At 39.8% G+C, this 20,944-nt stretch overlaps 2 protein-coding genes across 2 annotated transcripts; both read right to left on the bottom strand.

Annotated features, from left to right (window-relative positions):
• Positions 1-1,079: 1,079 nt before the first annotated feature.
• Positions 1,080-13,164, bottom strand: lats1 (large tumor suppressor kinase 1). The gene is made up of 8 exons (XM_041805220.1): positions 12,995-13,164; positions 11,942-12,388; positions 10,623-10,737; positions 6,723-8,149; positions 5,388-5,970; positions 4,503-4,685; positions 4,014-4,120; positions 1,080-3,930 (listed from the first exon to the last, which is right to left on the bottom strand). Exons 2-8 carry the CDS (start codon positions 12,284-12,286, stop codon positions 3,418-3,420), a joined length of 3,273 nt encoding a protein of 1,090 aa, XP_041661154.1. The 5' UTR covers positions 12,287-12,388; positions 12,995-13,164; the 3' UTR covers positions 1,080-3,417.
• Positions 13,165-14,446: 1,282 nt separating this feature from the next.
• Positions 14,447-20,865, bottom strand: nup43 (nucleoporin 43). The gene is made up of 8 exons (XM_041805021.1): positions 20,633-20,865; positions 20,193-20,315; positions 19,873-19,950; positions 18,402-18,564; positions 18,162-18,297; positions 17,312-17,463; positions 17,066-17,182; positions 14,447-14,790 (listed from the first exon to the last, which is right to left on the bottom strand). Exons 1-8 carry the CDS (start codon positions 20,750-20,752, stop codon positions 14,561-14,563), a joined length of 1,119 nt encoding a protein of 372 aa, XP_041660955.1. The 5' UTR covers positions 20,753-20,865; the 3' UTR covers positions 14,447-14,560.
• Positions 20,866-20,944: the final 79 nt, after the last annotated feature.

Below are 20,944 nucleotides of genomic sequence, written 5' to 3'. Positions count from 1 at the left end.
CCCAAGCTGTAGTTCTCTTGCAGATGGAATAAGATTTTACTATATTTTGCCATGTTCATTTTACCCTCTACCCATACAAGCCTACCAGGGCCGGATGCTGGGAAGCATCCCCACAGCATGATGCTGCCACCACCGTGCTTCACAATGGGGATGGAGTGTTTGCGGTGATGTGTAGTGTTCGGTGTCTGCTAGATATAGTGTCTTGTCTGATGGCGAAAAAGCGGCATTTTGGTCTCATCAAAGAACTTTTCTTCCACTTGACCATGGAGTCTCCCACATGCCTTTTGGCGAACTTTAGTCCGATTAAATCTGCTGTTCCTTCAACAGTGGCTTTCTCTTTGTCACTTTCCAATAAAGCTTTGACAGGAGAAGAACCTGGGCAACAGTTGTCATATGCAGAGTTTCTCCCATCTCAGCTGCTAAAGCTTGTAACTCCTTCAGAATAGGCACAGGTGTCTTGGTGGCCTCTCTCACTTGTCTCCTTCTGCACAGTCACTCAGTTAGTGAGGACGGCCTGATCTAGGCAGATTTACACCTGACACATACCTCCCATTTCTTGATGATGGATTTAACTAAACTCTGGGGGTTGTTCAGAGCCTTGGACATTTTTTTATACATTCCCTATCTTATACTTTTCAATAACCTTTTTTTTCTGAGTTGCTTTATGTGATCTTTTGTCTTCACGGTGTAATGGTAGCCAGGAAACTGATTAACTAGTGACTGGACCCCTTCAGACGCATTTGCTGCTCTCAGGTGTCCCCAGTTCATGAACCAGCATCAATTGGCTGGACCCCAGTGTGTGAAATACTGCAGTCTGTTTACATGGGTGCCTGCTTCACCAGCTGAGCCAAATCAGCACCCATGTATGAAGCCCTTTAAAATAAAAATTAAGACAAAATGTTGGGCAGGATGCTTAACAGAGTATCTTAAAGTTTTGGGGCTTTGGTAGTTTGTTATTTCTGCTTTATTTACATTTTTATTTATATTAAAATTAACTGTTAAACCCCAAAGTAATCTATAACACAAGTCCTGTTTCTTTTTGATGATAGTAAAAACAAAGCAGGCTTATCTGTGTGGGTGTAAAATGTGATTTGTTCCTTACATTCTTTATTTCTCACCCTCTTCCCTGTACCCAACAATGTACACAAAAATAAAAATTCTCTCTCTTACAACAAAAACACAAAACCAGTGCAGACGAGTAGTCACCATTAAGAGTCCGTTACTACATTCAGAGATCTTTTCCTAAAAACATGAACAAAAGTAGAGCGTTACAAAAATCCTCATATGATAGAGAGCAGATTCATCTCCGTCAGTCCATCGTCCAGTTTTTCTTTCTTTAAAATCAGAACAGAAAAGTCACCATATGACAGGCAGCTGTAGTGCTTCTCAAAATCAAAGTCTATACATCTCATGGTTTTATGATTTTTTTTTTTCCTAAAGGTGTGTTATTGCAAAGAAAAAAGACTACTTAGTGCTTTGGTTGAGTTATAAAAAAGGAGAAAATCTAGCCAGAGAGGTGTGAATTAGTGTTGTTTGTGTATTGCATGCTTGAAAGACACAAAATATGAACATTAGGCAGCAGCGCGGACACTGACGAGGGCCTGCCCTAAGAAAAATCAGCAGACAGGGAAGAGAAAAATATTTACATCAACTCTTTACAGCTTAATTTATAAATACATTTTAGGTATAAATTAGAAAAATAAACAACAAAAACCTACTGTAGTTCAATCATCTACTGCTACTCTCATGTAAATCTGATTATTAACCCTCGGTATATTTGGTGAAAGAAAGAAAGATCAAAAAAAGGCACAGCAATGAATAATTTGAGCAATTTTTCCCTGCAAGTTTCTACGAGTCACAACACTAAATATCCCCATCACAACAGACATTAAAATATAAATTAAGACATTTTTAAACTGATAAATGTAATTCAAAGGACAGAAATTCCCACACTTGAACAGCATCTATACTAGCATCACCAGGTACCGTTTTCTTCAATAAATTAAGGCTTAAGGGGGTTTGAGAGAAGTTGTTAAAAAAAAAATTCTGACTTTATTGTGCTCTTAGTTTCTCTGCAGCAAGAATCCTAAAAAACATACAGCAACATTTTAAGAAAATGCTTTGCCTTCCTGGCCAGAGTAAGAGGAGATTGAGCAGTTTGAGGACTTGAGATGGAGCTAGGGATGCCAACATTTCGCATTAATTTAAAGGTTGGACTGATGGACTAAAAACTGGTGATTGTGTCCAAAGAATATTTGATAGTGTTGAATAATACCATAGCTTTTAAACTAGATATTACCTCCAATATTCTATCCAAAACTCATGTGAAGCTCAGTGCTCTGTTCAAGGGAGATAACGTAGTGGGCAGTAATTTGTGTGAATATTTTGCAACAAAAAAAGAAATTATTGAAGTATTGTATCCATGGCATTGACACAGGTATCATTTGATTTAACAAGTATCGTACGGTTAGGGATGCATGAGATTATTCAGTCCAGGCTCTGAGGATGCCAAAGTTGGATTAACTAAAACCATAATAAAAAAAATTAAATACTATACAAAGGTCTTTTAAAAATAAAAACGTGTGGTCCTATTTCTTAAGGTTTCATCCATGAAGTAATTAAAACTGAGGTCATTTTGGACAGGCGGAGACAGTGGCATGCTGTCAATCTTTATACCCATCAGTAATTTAAAATGACTTACTTTAGGGTCAGCATCAAGTCGCAACCTCACTGGCTGAAAAAGAAAGCCAATGTGGGAGTGCAACTGAGTCTGGCTGAGGAAGCACTGGAAGCCACATTCATAGCCTGTGTTAAAATTCAGATTTTTACAGCTGAAATAAACACGTTTACAGCCTGGTGTAATACGTTACTTTGGTGGGAATATCATGTCTTTATGGAAACACTCTGAACAGGGGTAGAATTTTTCTAGTTAACTGTTTCGGTTTAAACAAGGACACTGATCATGCATAATTAGGGGCATGGCTGACAGGACTGCGAGCAGACATGGTATAGCTGTTTATCAGGCAGCTTAAGACCTGCCTCAGCACCTCTTTGTTCTGTGGATGATCTAAAGTTATTCTGAGATAGTGTTTTCAACATGGCAGCTGCTGCAGACTGGGCTCAAAAGCCCCCCCTTCTGTAACCAAATGTCTCCTGGGTGCAGCCTTAAAACCACGTTTGTCCTCTAACTTTAGCCAAGAAAGCAAAATGAATTATTTGCATTGCCAGTTTCCTCCATGTATTATTTTGTGTACTCTTAAAATCACAGTCTGTTGATGTGAAAATATGTTGCAGCGTTTTCCTAGAAATATACTCTCCTATGCTGAAGGATTTAATTGCTGTACCGTTGAACCCTCTCCACACATACAAACACCCTCAAAAAGCGTTATATACAAGCAGCTCAGTCGACCTCGGATGCTACACATAGACCAGATCTCGGCTCCGATTGGCCGAGCTGCCAACTGCCTCCTGAACAGCGCCCTCAGTGTCTGCCTCATCCTCGTTGAAGTCCTCGTACCCGATGGGTTTGGGGCAGCTGTAGGGGTGACCGTTGTCGTCAAAGAAGCGGCGGAACGTGAACTCATAGAAGGCGTGTTCAGGGTGTTTGCCGTTGCGGAACCAGCCGTTCAGAGTGTCGTTGTGGTTGTCTTCGCTGTCACTGTCGCTGCTCCACAGTTTGTCGGGGTCCACGGGGTCAAAGTTGGAGGTGTCTGTGGAGTGAGCAATGGTGGGGATGTAAGGTGCCATCTGCTGCCTCAAATCGCTGGAAAAGTCAATGCCCCTGAAGAAAGGGTGAGCTTTGATTTCATCAGCGCCGTTCTTGCCAAGACGGTCTTCGGGTCCGCGGCACAACTTGACAATGAGATCTGATGCCTCAGGGCTGAGCTTTGCTGACGGGGGAATGTGTAGCATGCTTTTCCAGTTTATCACCTAGTTTCAACAACACAGAGGTGGCATTAAGACTCAAAGAAGTCTAAAGATGCAAACCATCTCACTGCAGGTGCTTCACATACCTTCAGCTGTGTCTCAAGGGGTGTGGTCGCTAAGAAAGGAGGCTGTCCGACAACCATTTCATACAAAATCACGCCGACGCTCCACCAATCACAGAGCTGGGTGTAACCTGCAGGAGATTAAAACATCAATCACAATGCAGCAACATCACCCAAGAGGATTTAAAGCTTGCTCTGTGAACTGTAGCTTGTCACACTTCACTTTAGCTCAGTTAAAAAGAAAAATACTTTTGTGAAATGACTGAAAGCTTTTCTTCTTTTAGGAAAAATTTCCAACTGTATGCTTTATACAGCTGCTTGCGTGTAAAGCTTGCAACTTTTTTATGACCATATGAAATTGAAATGTATTTCTTTTGACTTAAAAGAAAAAATGAGAAAGAATTTATTCTTGCATGTCAACATACTGTTTTTTATCTGTGCTAAAGAACTTATTGGCCACAAATCGACTACCTTCTGATTCAAACATATAACTTTGCTTTTTTTCTACCTTACCTGTTCGAAGCAGCACTTCAGGTGCGATATAGTTTGGCGTTCCCACCAGTGAGTGTGCCAAACAGCGCTGGTGTTGCCGGGCCTTCCTCCTCTCCAGAGGCTTCAGGCGGTCTGTACAGCGGCAGTTTGTGGGATCTTCCCATTCCTTACTGAAGTCCATGCTGTCTTGCCTCACATGGTCACCTGGAAAAAGGACAGGTTTAAAAATACTCCACACTTTCAAACTTTTGAAGACTGCATTTTATGATACTATTACTGTTATTTTACTGTAAAAGTGAATCAAGGAGTACCACAGCTTAAAAAAAAAAGCTATAGCTCATAAATCTTTAATCCAAAGCTGCAACTGCAACAAGACAGGGAGAGAGGGCAGCGATGGTCTATTCACAGGTCAGTTCAACTGGATTATGAGGGATAACACTGTCTGACTTGTTCAAATATATCAGCAACAATAAGACTGTGAATTTTAAACAGTCGCAGAAGTTTTCTTGCAACTTTTGGTAATCAACAACAAGAAATTACTAGTATTTGGTGCCTATTTTATGCTGTGGAATCAAAACTGATATTGAAATTATTTGATTCTGACTTCTTATTCATCAGCTTCAACCATGTCCCTAATTAAAAACAGCATCAAGCCACAAGAAGTGTCCAAAACATATCATCAATATATCAATAAATCACCAAACGATATATACAAAGCTAAGGGAGCCTTAGTTGTCAAAGTATCTAATTATTTCCATGCAGATTTTTATGGACAATAACATTCATTGAGCCTACTATAAATAATTGTTTTAAAGCTATAATGTTTGTAAAGCTTTGCACTTGAATTGAATAAATTATTTGTTGATGTAAGGTTATGTTTTGCAGTTCAGCATTTATGATACTAACCACTCTGGTAGTACTTGGAGTCATGTGTCCAGCGGAAGCCGGTGCATAGGCCAAAGTCTGTCAGTTTTATGTGTCCGTCTCTGTCTATGAGGATGTTATCAGGCTTGATGTCTCGATGGATGAAGCCCATCTTGTGGACGCTCTCCACTGCACAAGTGAGCTCTGCAATGTAGAACTGAGCCAGCTCTTCTTTGAAGATACCGAGCCTGATGAGGAGGCTCATCATGTCCCCTCCAGGTATGTACTCCATGACAAAGTACAGGTTGTCCTTGTTTTGGAAGGAGTAGTAGAGACGCACCACCCACTCATTGTCGGCCTCAGCCAAGATGTCCCTCTCTGCCTTCACATGGGCCACCTGGTTCCTGAGCAAAACGTCCTTCTTCCGCAGTGTTTTCATGGCATACAGAGCTCCTGTGTCCTCTTTTCTGGCCAAGCAAACCTCGCCAAAGGCTCCGATGCCAAGGGTCTTGATTCTTTTGAACATGGACTTGTCCATCTTGGCTCGCTTTAGCCTGATGTAGTTGGACTCTTTCTGACAGAGCATCATGCGCATCTGCTCCTGAGCTTCTGATGACAAACCCACCTGAACAAAGGATTGAGTCAACAGTGAGTTATTGGTCTATGTAATGAAATACTGCTCAAAAACAAACATGGAGCTCTCATTAGACATAAACAGACCTCAAGGTGAGGGGATTTAGACTGGGGGGAAATGCAAATTAATGCACAAGACTCTCATATAAGGAGGGTCCACAAACTAAAACAAGTAGCTATGGATGCAGGGAGGGGCCCACAGAGAATGACGAGGCCCTTTGTAAGCAAACTGAACTCAAATCAATGACAAAGTGTGAGTAAAAAAATTTAAAATCATCTCTAAATGCAAACATAGTGTACTTTTCTCATGTGCTAATCACTGATTTAGAAAAAAACAAATATACATGAGCAGTGACATGATCAGTGAGATGAAGGTCATACAGTAGCATGCAATTTAAGTACTGTAAGTATATTAAAAAGAAGACACACCAGGTTCTCACCACAAGCTTACAAGAACAGACATTTGTGCTCTATACTGCGTCACAGAACAGCAGAGACACCTTTACCTTTTCAGATCAGCTGTTAGTGACAGCAGGAGAGAAAGGAGGAGAAAGAAGAGCTAAGAAACAAGAGAGCAGCATGAAAAATACAATCTCTGCGATAGATACTACGATACTGACAGGATAGCAGGGAAAAAGGCTGAAAGACATCCCTTTCAATAGCAAAATGTGAAATAGATTGAACTAAGACTACAGCAAGATCATAAAAAATAAGGCATGAGATGAGAAGGCAAAAGATGCTCACCCTTTGCATCTCACTCTCTAGCTGTTTCCTCCGTCGAATCCTCTGTTGGTGGTTCTTCAGGATGTTCTCCACATGTTGCTCCATGAAGAACTTAAAAGCTTGTGGAGAGTACAGTGCGATTCTTCCCGATTCCCCTCTCCGCTCCTCGTCTTTCTTGTTTCTGCGGACAGGCACAGGTGATGTTGTGATTTGTTTCTTCTCCTTCTCCGTTGCTGCAGTACTCTCTGGGCTCTCTGTTGTCTTGTCTCTGGAGCTTTCGCCCCCTCCGCTCTCCTCCTCAGCCAACTCCTCTCTGCCTGTGCTCAGCTTGTTGGCCCCTGGATCATAGGCAGGGGGGCTAGGCGTGGCCTGCTGCTGGAGAAGATGCTTAGGATAAGGAGGAGGGGGGCCCTGGTAGCTGGGGACTTCTGCTACAACAGGGATTTGAGGCACAGGGGCAGGGGGTTCTGGGTAGGCAGGTGCAACTGGCTGCTGTTGAGCCTGCTGTAGCCATGTGGGGTGTGTGGGAGCGACAGCAGTGTGCAGCTCAGGTTTCTGAACTCGCATGCTCTTCACAGGCTGTAGGATTGGCGCCTGAGTGATAGCAGTGACTGTAGTGGCAGAGGGCTGGGAGCTGGCTGGGTGGGCTGCTCTTCCGTTCAGTTGGTGGTTATTGAAGGAATTTGAGCGGACAGGGATGTTGTGCTGCCATGATGGGGACAGATCCTGGTTGCTGCTGTTGCCAGGAGACGACTGAGGATGACTGGAGGCCATGGGAGCCTGGGACCAAGACTGAGGAGGACCTATGTTATACATGTCAAGGTTGTGACTGTTTCTGTTAGGTACCAACATGGACTGAGGGATGTTTCCTCCGTTAGCATAAGAGGGGGAGGATGCAGGTCCTCCCGCCTGCATCTGCTGGTCAGTGGGACTGTGGCGGCTGCTCTGGTTGACAGGGTACGGGGGAGGAGGCTGCCTGCTGCCACCTGACATGTAGTCTGTTTGAGGAGAGCCGTTCTGAGACCAGCTGGAGGGAAATGTAAACTTATTCCCCCCAGAACTCTGCATTATGATAGGTTGGTGGCCCACAGGTACTGGGCTGATCCTATCAGGCCACGCCCCCTGTGGTACAGGAGATATACGAGGCACGTGGTAGTCCATGTTGCCAGAGTAACGCTTGCTTGCTGGGTTGCTGTCCCAGGATGGTGGAGGAGGCATTGCTCCACGGTTTGGTGGGGGTGTGACACTGCGCACCTGAGGTGGCAAAGGAGGATTGACCCTCTGGTTGTTAGCAGGATGACCCTGTGGAAAGGCAGGCGGGGGTCCAGGGCTGTCTGAGCGGTACATCATTCCATCCACCATGAGAGGACCGTGTCTAGGGGCCAAAGACTCCTTAGACCCTTTCCAGCTTGGCCTTCTCAGCACAGCCTGCTGGATATGAGGAGCTCCTGTACACACAGAGAAAAGCAAAGATACAGTCAAAGTGAATGGTGAAAATAAAGCGCATTATATTATATTGCATATATAATTTGTTATTGTATTATTCAGCTCTCTATATGTATATTTCTACAGCTGTGCTGTTTAAATGTGTCGGTCAACTTGGGACAGTGATGTTTACAGATTCATTAGCGCCAGTGAAGTACAGATATATGAATGTAGTTCAGACCTGAAACTTCAGTCCTTCAAATGCACTTTAAAGTTTAAAAGCGAGTATGAACTAAGAAAAAGACTTCAGCTGATATAGGTCTGTTAGTCCTGCTTCAACTTCCACAAACTTAATTGTAAATATGGTCAGTATAGCTGAGGTGAGGTATTTTTATTTATACCCATAGGCAGATATGGTTTTCAGTGAATGAGTCAGCCTCCTTTCACACAATAAAAACAGGACGAAACATAATAGAGTGGCCATAGTGTTCAAATCTAAAAAAAGGGTTAGCCCAGTTAAAACCAAGATAAAAGACCAGGGGGAGTGAAAGCAGGATGAAAGTAGGAACATAACATGGCTTGGTAAAAATGAGGGAGGTAAAAGCAAGATAACAGAAACAGTGAACCTCCAAAGGTAAAAACACAGTAGGTTAAAAAAATGATAAGAAATGTGCCATCACTAAAAACAAGATTGAGAGAAGGAAAGTAAATAAAAAGTGCAAATTACAAAAAAAAGTAAAATAACACAAAGTTTGCACCTACATCATTGGAGCTGTATTTCTATGACTTGTTTATCTCACTGATGGCTGCCGGGACAAAGCAACTTTTTCAGAGAGGGAAGCTGGGATTTGGCATGTGCAGGGTGGGAGTCATATTTTATAACTGACCCAGCTATCCTCTGTAACTGTCTGGTATGCAGAGACTCTGGGCTCGGCTGTGACTCTCTAAGGTTGATATCTACAACTGATACATTGATTTTAAAATCCCATATGTAACTTTTTGAACTATTATCTGTCGATACCAATATCATCAAAACGCTATAAAACCAGTTCATCATCAATATTTGCTGCACTGTGTGAAAAATGCTCTAACCCTTGATAGTTAATTTAGTATGGAGAATGTGATTTCATTCAATGACAATGAAGATCAAAAGAAATATAATATGGCTTGTCATTAGATATTCTGAACAATCATTTCTGTTTGAAGCAGTGTTGTGCAAGTTCACACGCTAAATCAGCCGGCTCAAAGTTCATTTCACACAGATTAGGATGAACTAGTTCACGCTCATAGTTCACTATTTCATATTTTGAACTATGTTCATGGTCCAAAACATGAATTATGACAGTTTTTTTAATAAAAGTGAGTGCTTTCTTGCTGTTGCAAACTGTGCTGTTATACATTTTTGGCTGTATATGTCTAATTATCATATGGATATTTTCTATACAGAAAAGGGTGTAGAGATGTGTGCTCACCTTAGTTATATTCAATACATGTCAACAAAGAAAAAATGTCACTCCTCACTTTGCAGGCTTGTTATACCTGTGCAGAGTTGTACTTGTTAATCATGTTTTGTGAATTTGCCCTATGATAATAATGATATTTACATTAAAACTGGTGCTTATTTGACATAGGCCTACTTGTGCAAAAACAACTGGAGGAAGAGGACAAAGAGGAGATTGCAGACGAATAAATATCCCCCATAGCATAATGGTTTTAAGTTAGTAACAAAGCGTGTCCAGATGTGATCTATGACTTCTTTTTGTGTAAAGAAAGTTTAGCCTTTAGTTTAGACTTTGAGAAAGAGCAAAAGGACTTTGCAAGTCACCTCAACGACTAAATAACTGTTTCAGAAACAAATTCAGAATAAAAGCATGTGAAATGTGGCTAGTTTCATCATTTGAAAAAAACAAAACAAAAACAAAAAACAGATTTGGCTTTTAAATTCAAAAGCACATCAAGAGAGTGATATTTTATACCTGGAACATAGACATGCAGGCAGAATGCATACCCAGTGCAGTAAATCCAACCTTGGCACACAGTAGCACTTAACTCTCAGTATCGCTCTAAAAAAAGAGTGATTCTTCACTGGCCTTAGAGTGAATTAAGCTCAGGTTTTCATTCATGACTTCAACTGAACTGTTCAGTTCATTCACTGTAGATTCAGACAACTCTAGAATAAAGCATGTTTTATCTGTATTTCTCGTCAAAGCTTTACTAAGAAGTGCCACAAAAACTCTCTAGAGATACATGTTTAAACAAATTATTCCCGCTGTTTTCCTTAAGAATAACATTCTTTTATAATTCATGAAAACAACAAAAGAAGCCTCCAGGTTAACATCTTTTATCACATGGTTCAGTGAGTCATTCTATTTCATGAGTATGCATTGTCCTTTCTTTGTGCAAATGTCCCAAATGCTGTAAACAATATCAATGAACACGCCTAGATGGAAAGAAAAGAAGAGATGCAGCATCTAATCCCAAAGGAGGGTAATGTACCTGGAGCTTTTAGACCTGTAGGGTTTTGACTGGCCACAGACATCGGTTCCCTTGATTCCTGGAAGGTCACCTTACCCATGTAGTCTATGACTGCCCCCATACTGCGACTGTTGCTCTGTTCAACAAGCATAAAACAGTGAAGTTTTGAAATGAAAGCATAAGACATTGTAAATTCATATTATATAGGACTAGGACTAACAGTTTTTCTTAAAAATCATGCATCCTTCAGTCTTCAAAGTTAACTGGCTTTTTATCTGAAATTGCAGCTAATTATAAAGATAAAATCTCATTTTGTCCCAACCATTTTCCCCACATACACTCCAAACTTTCTATCTGCCATTATTTTTCTTTGGAACAGGTCTGATATTCTGCATATATTTGCAGCCGTCCAAAATGTTTATAAAGTTGTTTGACTATTCAGAGCAGCAGCTAAAGCTCCTTTTCGCTCCTTTGGACTGAAACATAACTTTAAATGCTGAGGTGTGCCCAATCAATACATTTCAATCATGGACAGAATGGATAAACTTACAACTTACAGACTGAACTAAGAAGATGCATTCAGTCTCTCAAAAACAGCTTTTTACTACTTGGCACAGTGACACAAGATTGTACAAATAACAAAAATATATCAAGGGCTCTATTAGCAATAGATGGACCCAAAGCTTTTTTTTAAATTATTACAAGGAGTAAGATCACCACAAATAATTGCCATTGCTTGAAGAATCCAGTACACTGTGATTCTTTCTTTTTTTTAGCAACCATTGGAAAAAATAATAAACACATGTAACTCGGTGTGTAATGTCTATGCATCTGTGAATTAAGGCATTTAGTCTGTAAAAACGTTCAGATTTATTTAGATATAAAATAGCATCTTTGATGTCTAATTTCAACTGATAATTGGTCTGAAGTCCAAAGATGGTGCATATAGGTGATGTAAACAGAGAAAGGGTGACCAATGAAATCGTGACTGACAAAAAATACAGAGCCTTTGCTTGAAAAAATAACAAATACTCATTACAAAAACAGTTACTGAACAGTTTTCTGTTGATCAGTTCAGCTAACTTCCATACTGTGCCATACATACCTAGATTTCATGCTCTATATCAAAACAACTGGCAGCTGCCAATTGGGAAACTACCTTTGCACTGTCACTTGCACAACCTGGTCTTTCCACTTCGCATACTTTTCATTTTTCAAATTATTCTCCCATGCACAGAGTGATTATTCTCTCCTACAGAGTTATGTTTAGAATGAAATTCTTCCACAATCCTTCACAACAACCTCTCTCAGTGTCAAAAACACAAAAACAATCATCTCACCTCCTCAAACCCAGCACAAGGGGCCTCCAGCGTCATGTGTTTGTTCACCTCTGGGCCTGAATTCGGCTCATTTGCAAAAGGCAACAATGATTTGCGGATCTCCTGTAAGGCCTTATGGTAGGGGTTTTTGGGGTTGCTGCTGCGCCCCTGTTGCCTTGAGTCCTCTGGAGGCATTTTTACAGGTCCACTAATTTCCACTTTAGGGGGATCGGAGGGTTTGGACAAGTTGCGTAGACTGTTCCTTATTTCCTGCAGCATTTGTTGACTGTTGCCGCTGTAGTTGCTGGTGGGAAACGTTTTGGGTCTCATCTGCCTGTATCCTTCGGGTTTCTCCCCTCTCTTCATGTAAGAGCATGTATGGTGACAATGAAGGGGATGAAGAGGACAGCACTCAGTCCAGGGTTTCAACAGAGGATGGCAAATTTTGTCTGACTTCACATCTGCATTCTGTTGACAGAAATGTACAAGACATGTTGTGTGAGATGAGATACATCTAAAATGCATGCTATCCTACAAAACAGGTTGAGCAAATGAAGTGCATAAAGTGTTAATTACCAGATACTGACAGATCAACATTAACCATATGATAACTGTAAGCCAGACTGCCAATTATGGGAGTTAATATCAACTTATAGGCTATAGAAAGTTTGATTTGAAGCCTTGATATTTATCTATGAAACTGATTACATGAAAGGTAGAGGAACAAGCCATAAAAGATAGGTTTACCATCATAACACAATAACCCGTTTACTAAATAGCGTCAATAGCAGCTACAGCTAATAGAGCGCTACTTCAATGCTAATATTCTTGCGTTAGCTTCTGTAAGATGTAATGCCTAAATCTCTTCAGGTTTGCCCATAAAGCTTCGATAGTGAACAGCATGTGAGCTGCAACCCGTAGTTTTCGTAAAGGACAAAATAAAACGGCGTATCAGCTCCTCCGCGGCCTGTGAGTTAAAGGCATCCATTTGCTGCTAAGCTAATTCAACAACAGGTTGAGAATTAGCTCCCTGCTAGCTCGGAGCTCAGCCGTTAGCCGTGTCTGACAACTTACCAGTGGCCTTAGCTGCTGCGTTTCTCGACAGTTGTCCTATTTTGACAAGAAGCGATGCTTCCTTGACCTTTCTCGACAACAAGGACGAGGGTTTAACTGAAAACGTCCTTGTTGTGCCGAGGTGGCTTGTTCGTAGTCGCGTTGAATTCCTGGGATGTCTGAATGACAAGTACAACAGCATCAAGCTAAGCATGAAACACAGACACACGTCCGGTTACTACAGTTTCACTATAAAACGGTAACACTGGCACTCCAAAAGGATGGTTTGTAATAATAAATGTATTAAAAGAACTCCAAAGAGGGCAAAAATATTTATACTCTTGTAATGAATGTCTAAAAAGTGAAGCTATATTTCCCAACCGAGCTAACGTTTGGTTAATAACTGTAGCTTCTAGTTTTTCCTTTTAATGTTGTCGTTGCTATTTCATGCAAAGTACATTGTAACTTTTGTTTTAAGAAGGTCCTGCACATATAAAAATACTCATAAGTTAAATTATTTTATTTGTTCTTTCGTCAACAACGGTTGTACTTCAATAGATAATAATGAGATATCATAAAGGGCAAGTTCTTCCCTATTTTATTAACTCCCCTTTGACGAGTCAAAAATTAGAAAATGTATTTTCTATAAATATCACATTACAGCTTTTCATAAATTTAAATACATCTGAAAAAGAAACAGAAATAGCCTATCAGATATTGACACAGTATAAACACTGTTTAACAGCTAATAAAATAAAACATCAATTTAGAAATACACTGTTAATTGTGTTCCTTGTTAATTATCCAAGTACGACCTATGATTTTATAAACCAATTATTTTAACAAAAACATATTTTGGAGCTTTTAATTTGAAAGCATTTCCGGAAATGCCGCTTGACTGTGCTATTCCGAAGAATTCAGGAAACTTTACGGAGATTACCCGGATGACGCTAACTTTTTTTTTTTTTTTTTTTTTTTTTACTTGTACCCTTCAACAACATCCTTCACTTAACCTCTAGACCATCCATTTACTTGTATGTCCTGAAAACCACTAGATTTATCTGGTATTGTCAATATTTAAGTTTTGTTTTTAGTTCTGAAGTTTTATTTTGAAGTAAGTTGACTACAGTGTTTGGTAGGTCAGTTAGAAACAAGCAGGAGTACAGTTAAAATGATGGAAACGGTGACTATCATGGGGCATATATTATATTTGTGCACATATTGCTTTTTTAAAACACTTATTTTTATTAAAAAATGTTTAAAAAAAAATTCAAAAAGTTATGCCAGGTTTAAAATCTCTACTTGGAATTACGTGCAAAATTGTTACATATTTTGTGAGAATTTAAGACATTTATTTTTGCAGCCCCTGCAGACAAGAACCTTTTATCATGCATCTTGTCCCCTGTAAGCATAATTTTCTCTTTTTCAAGCGATTGTCTGTTATATACTGACTCAAACAACCACAGCCAAAAATACTGTAAGCAAACATTTATTTTGGTCTTCCTGTATGATCAGTAAATCCTCTGATATGTATGAAAAAGAAACAAAACACCTCTCCACTTCTTGTCCTGTGTGCTGACATCTCTTTTAAACTGGGACCTGTCTGTTGACAAAAATAGCCTCTCCATCAGTCCCACAGACAAGACATTGTCCAAGTACATCCAAACTGTTGACAGACAGCGTCTGGCTGGGCAGCATGTGAGTCGTCTCCAGGCGGCCTTTACTTGAGTCTCCACTGAGCCAGGCGTTGATCAGGGATTGGTTTCCTCCTGCCGGGGCCATCGCACTGCGAGATAGCATACTGCTGTTCCTGCCACCTGGAAAACAATGATGTAAGTATTTTTATTAACACTTTGGAGGCCCATCATGATACTGTAAAAATTATTGTGTCGGTGTCTTAGCATGTTGTTATCTGTGACATGATTGCTGACTCTGTCATTGTGGTCACATTGACATTTAAATAACAGCAGACAACGGCAGGATATATAAATATCCTCTGAGTAATATAGCAGCTGCAGTTTTAATTAGGTCATATAATAAATTAATCATGTGTTACTATCAATTCTTGACAAAAGTGAGTTTTATAAAATATGGTGTATGCTCTAGGTTTTGAAAGGTGGATGTCATGGTTTACAGCCTGAAAAAAAACCCCACCAAAGATGAGCAGCTAAAATGAGTGTAACTTTACACTCAACTCTGGATGTGGCACATCAGGGTACTATGCTCACAATAACATTTTGTGACAATTTCAAGTTGAAAAGCAATAGAAGTTAATGTAGAAATAATCTTGATGCTTTAATTTTAATTCTCTGATAATAAAAGGGCAAAACACCCGTATTCCTCAGATTCCTTTATAAATATATAAGAAATGCTTTTAATTTTGAGGTTGTATTCATGCTTCTGATGAATAAGAGAAACTAAAAGCAAATTCCACCCGCTGCTGGTTAATAAAATAAACACCCCATCAAACATTTTTTGTCCAATTGATTTGAGTAGTTGACATATACAGGTGCATTTAAAAAAATTAGATCAACATGAAGAAGCTCATTTTGCTTCCTGTGATTTAAATCAAGAAGTGAAACTTGCATATATTATAGATAAATCTAATACAAAAATAAATATTTCAGGGCTTTTTTTGTTTTAATCTTGATTATTAAGGCTTACATCTCTCAAAAATCTAAAACCCACCATCTCAAAATACTGGAATATCACAAAGGTCCAAAAAAGGATTTATAATCCAAAGATGTTGACCTTCTGGAAAATCACACTTATTTATGCACTCAGTAATTGGTTGGAGCTCCTTTTGCTCAAATTACTGCATCTATGCAACGTGGTATGGACCCAGTCAGTCAGTGGCACTGCTGAGTCTGGTGTCTCTTGCATGAAGATAATTTTGCTACGAAAGGCACGGTTCTTCTTTTTGTACCATAGAAGAAAGTGGTCAGTAGGAACCTCTATATACTTTGCCGAGCTCATTTTCACGCCTTCAGGGACCCTAAAGGGGCCTACCAGCTCTCTCCTCATGAATCTGGCCCAAAACATGACTCCTCCACCTCCTTGCTGACGTCGCAGCCTTGTTGGTGGCCATCCACCAACCATCCACTACTCCATCCATCTGGACCATCCATGGTTGCATGGCACTCATCAGTAAACAAGACTGTTTGAAAATTAGCCTTCATGTATTTCTGGGCCCACTGCAACAGTTTCTGATTGTGAGCATTGGTTAGGGGTGGTTAAATAGTAGGTTTATACACAACTGCAAGCCTCTGGAGGATCCTACACCTTGAAGTTCGTGGGACTCCAGAGGCACCAGCAGCTTCAAATACCTGTTTGCTGCTTTGTAATGGCATTTTAGAAGCTTAATCCGATAAATTTGTCTGGCAAAAAGCTTCCTCATCATGCCTTTATCTGCATGAACCTATTTGTGCTCTGAATCAGTCACAAATTTCTTCACAGTACGATGATCATGCTTAAGTTTACGTTAAATATCTAATGTTTTCATACCTTGTCCAAGGTATTGCACTAGTCAATGCTTTTTGGCAGCACAGAGATCCTTTTTCTTTACCACAGTACTTGAAACCTGTGGCCCGCTTCATAATGTGGAACTTCCTTCTTAAGTAGTTTTCCTTTAATTGGGCTCACCTGGCAAACTAATTATCACAGTTGTCTGAGATTGATTTCAGTGATCCAAAAAGCCCTGTGACATAATACCATCCATGAGTTTAGTTGAAAAAAAACAATAAAAAGAATGCTTATAACACTAAAATCCAATTGGCATAATAATTTGGAGCATGGTGTATACACAATACTGCAGTTCTTAGTACTTTAGTCTCAGATATTCCTATATCTGTCATAGCAGTTAATTTATTTTATTTATTTGATTTTTATTTGTATAGGGACAAGTATGAAGCAAGTAAACCGTTGCCACACACTACAGCATTTGTAGCCTGAGCTAATTTGCAATGCCTGTCCTTAGCTGGGCTTTTAAAGTTCTCTGTTCTTAGGCAGAAGCCACAGTTTCATCTTTGTGAAATAGTCCAAGTTATTGCCCTGCTTGTTGGGGCAAAAAGCAGACAGAATAACAACACTTGCCTTGTAAGAAGGAGGGCATGTCTGATTGTGAAGATGTCTCCCAGTGCAGCAGAGAGCCATCCTCCGAGCATGTGAACAGATGATCTGGGTTGGTTGGGTGGAAATGGACTTCCCACACTGTGTGGGACACCAAAGAAAACCATACATAAAGCAAAAAAAAAAAAAACATTTAAAAAAGAAACGGTTAATCATATTTCATCTTAGAATCGATTATTCTGGGTCTGTCTAATTAAGATACCATCTTACTTTCAGCAGAGTGTGCCTCCATGAGTGAGAAGGGTGATTGGCCTTGCCTCACATCCCACACACAGAGCATGCCGTCCTGCCCTCCAGTAGCCACAATGTGCTGCTGGTTTGGATGTCTGTCCACACAGTGCAGAGGGACTCTATCCCCTGACCTGAAAATAAAACCATTTTTATATCATTTGTAATAAAAAAAATCTGTATAATCCAGTCAGAGCTTTGACTGCATGTTGCCTGGGATTCAATTTTGAAATCCTTGAACAAAGCTCATAACACTAGAGAGTTCTCCATGTTCAAGAGATATTAAGTTGTCTTTTTGTGTTTGCTAGCTTGCCACCTTGTCCTGTTTCACTGGAGAGATCCTAAAACTGTCCATAAGTTCCAGAGGTCATGTTCTATCTAAATCTAAAAGGGATTACATCTATCCTTAGGGAAAAAAGATTTCAGTTCATTGAACCCTTGATCCCTTTTATATCATAAGTCTCTCAGGGACAACAAACTGGGATGACTCATACTGCTCATATGATTTTATGATTATGTGTATGTATGTGTTTTTTTCTTTATGTTCTCCTGTTATTATTTAACCAAAACTATTTTCTATTCTAGTCAGCTGTGGCCTGGGGGTAGGACACGGTGGGGTGATAGATTGGAAAGATAACTAGGAGACTTCACAGGGATGGAGGATGGTTCTGCATTTTGAATACTTGATGCTGAGTTTATATAATGTACACAAGAGTATTTTCAAAATACTAAAGATAAGAACAGAAAATTATCAAAGAAAACAGAAAATATTAGAACAGAAATATAAACCATTAGAAATGTAATTTCTTGGTTAGAGCTAAGGGGATCTTACAGTGAGAGAATCTGTGATGGTGAGTTTCCCTGTTGCCTGAAGTCCCACAGCTTCAGCTGGCCGATAGAGTTCACTGTCAGAATCTCTGTCGTCCTCAGGTAAGTCACAGCATGAATCGTGCTACTGTCTGCATTCTCTGAAAATGGTTAAAGGTGACAACTTAAATACTTCCCTGTTACATTATACTGTTTCCATCTAACTTGAAGATGCTATCCAAATGCAGTTTAAAAGTAAACTCACCTATGACACGGATCACACCCTCGTGGTCACTTCTAAAAACGATGATCCTGCCATCTTCCCCGACTGAAACAATCTCAGGACTACTGCACACAATACCAGTACAGGGAGCGTTATCACAGGTATAATGATGAGCTCTCTCCCAGCGCTGAGAAACTGACATCGTCTGCAGGCAAGAGCAAAAAAGGAATGGGATAAGTCTGACAGAATTTTAGATATTTACATAATTTTCAATACCATATAAGAATGCAGAATATTGTCAACATGATGTTAGCTTTTGCAGATATTATCTTTAAAAATTAACAATTATTCTTATCAGCTATCAGTTATCAGATACTAAATATTCTGCCAGTATTTATAACTGATATATGAGCTTTAGAAATTAGCTTAAATTGGCTGTATGACGGATTTAGTTTGTGGAGTTTTAGGCTGGACCACCAGATCTACATCAGCTGAAGTCTTTTTTTGTTCATTCTCTTTCTTAAACTTTAAAATGTGTTTTAAGGACTAAAGTTCTAGGTCTGAACTACATGTATACAGTATATAGGTGTTACCAAAAAACAAATTAGCAAGTATTGGCAAATTGAATATCAACTAACATCAAAAATTAGTTATCCTTAATACCATGTATTTAAAAATGACACAATATCCATTATTTTAATCATAGATAACATCAATAACTACCAAAACTTTAAAGAACAACTACAGATTTAAGTCATTTTTACCTAAATTCTACTGAGAGCAAAAGTGAGAGCATTGTATAGATATAAAAACATTTAGTTTGTGGGGGTTACAACAAACTACCTAATGTTGGGTGCCAAAGATCCTCACTATTGCTCCTGTGGTATCAACAAAATATCACTGTTCATGAGTTAATCCATTGAAAACATGTTAATGAGGTATCCTGTAAAAGTGTGTCTAAATTGTGCCGCAACATAAACCAAATTTAGACAAACTTTATCTAGCTGGGGTAGTTTGGGCAACTGATCGGGAGGCTTCCTAGGCACCTCCCTGTGGAGGTGTGCAGGTCTTCTGGGCATGCTCAATTGGGAAGAGACACTGGGGCAGAGGCAGAGGTCACTGGAGGTATACTGGATATTCCATATGACTGGATGATTCCTCCAAATTCCCCAGGAGGAGCTGGTAAACATTGTTGGGGAGAAAGATATCTGATTTGACTTTATTAGCCTGCAGCCACCGTGACTCGATCCAGAATGAGCGGAAGAAGATGGATGGAAAAAAAATTTTAAGATTCTTTTATAGGGCTTCTTTCTCTTTATTTGGATAAGATAGCTGAAGAGAGGCAGGAAAGGGGAGAGAGAGAGAGGAAGGAAGACATGCACCACACATGTGCCAGGACTAGGAATCGATCCCATGACCAGTGTCTTGAGGACTACACATACCCTTTAAGCCCAACCAACTAGGATGGAAAACTTTTTCTACATCTTAAAGACATTACGGCAAAGGCGTGTACCTGACTGTTCTGATGGTGGCGGAAGATTGTGACTGCTCCAGTTGATGATGCTGTGACAATCCTGTCTTGGTCCAAAAACTGTAAATATGCAAACATGCCAACAAAACAGAGCATAAGTCAGAGGAGCATTAAGTCTGAACATAATAAATGCAGTGATGTTGAGCTGGTGCACAGTATTAGCAGGTTGCCTGAGATTGTGACTGGTTTCAAACTTGGTATTTAACATAAAATGGATTTTGCATTCTTAGAGGTAAATACCATGCCTTATTTCACTTAGAGTGCTAAGAAAACCTGCAATAGAAAGACCAAAATAGTCTTACTTGCAGGTCCAGAACATCTCCATCATGCTTGTGATCACATAAAAGCTGTGGGTCCCCCTCAAACCCATCATCAATGCCAGAACCTCCATGATTCCCAATGGACCAAAGAGAAACCCTGTTGTCCTGAAATAGATTTGAGGTTGTTAAAATCCAGTTAGAAGTTGTTTTAAAGTTAAAAAACAAACAAAAGAGAAGCTCTAACACTTTCAGTCAGTTGCTATGGATAGTAATGATCATACTGAAATGAAACAGGACTTGCTTTGCCACAGATTGAAAGCAAAGACACGAGTCATTTTATAACACCCACTGAGACATGATTCGATAATCAAAAAAGCGTAATTCTGACCGAAAGTAATGAAAATAAAACAAAGTTTTTTTCAGATGAAGTTTGGTCATCAGATTAATCAGACATGGTAACATTAACTGACAGCTTTGCCAACCTCGTTATCCCACGAGCCTGTCGCAAAGATATCCGCTTGCTGTAAGGACGAATAAGATATTGGTCGCCATCTGGTTTTACTGATTTTCTGTGAAACGTATTTAGCATTTATACTCTCCATTTATAAAGAAAGCACCTTACTGTCTTTGAAACACTCAAACAATCACTAATATTAGCTTAGCATTCACGAAGAAAACCGAAGTGTACGCGCCTGATGCTTCATACGTAACTACGGTGGCCCAGTGAGGTCACATTACCAAATCAGCCGACTTTTTTCTCCTCACATTTACCACTAACAAGTGCCGCACTCCAC

This window comes from Cheilinus undulatus, linkage group 14, assembly GCF_018320785.1.
Source record: "Cheilinus undulatus linkage group 14, ASM1832078v1, whole genome shotgun sequence".
In the NCBI taxonomy this organism is placed as follows: Eukaryota; Metazoa; Chordata; class Actinopteri; order Labriformes; family Labridae; genus Cheilinus; species Cheilinus undulatus.
Note: the sequence above shows the minus strand (reverse complement) of the source record. Positions and strands in the feature narration are given on the sequence as shown.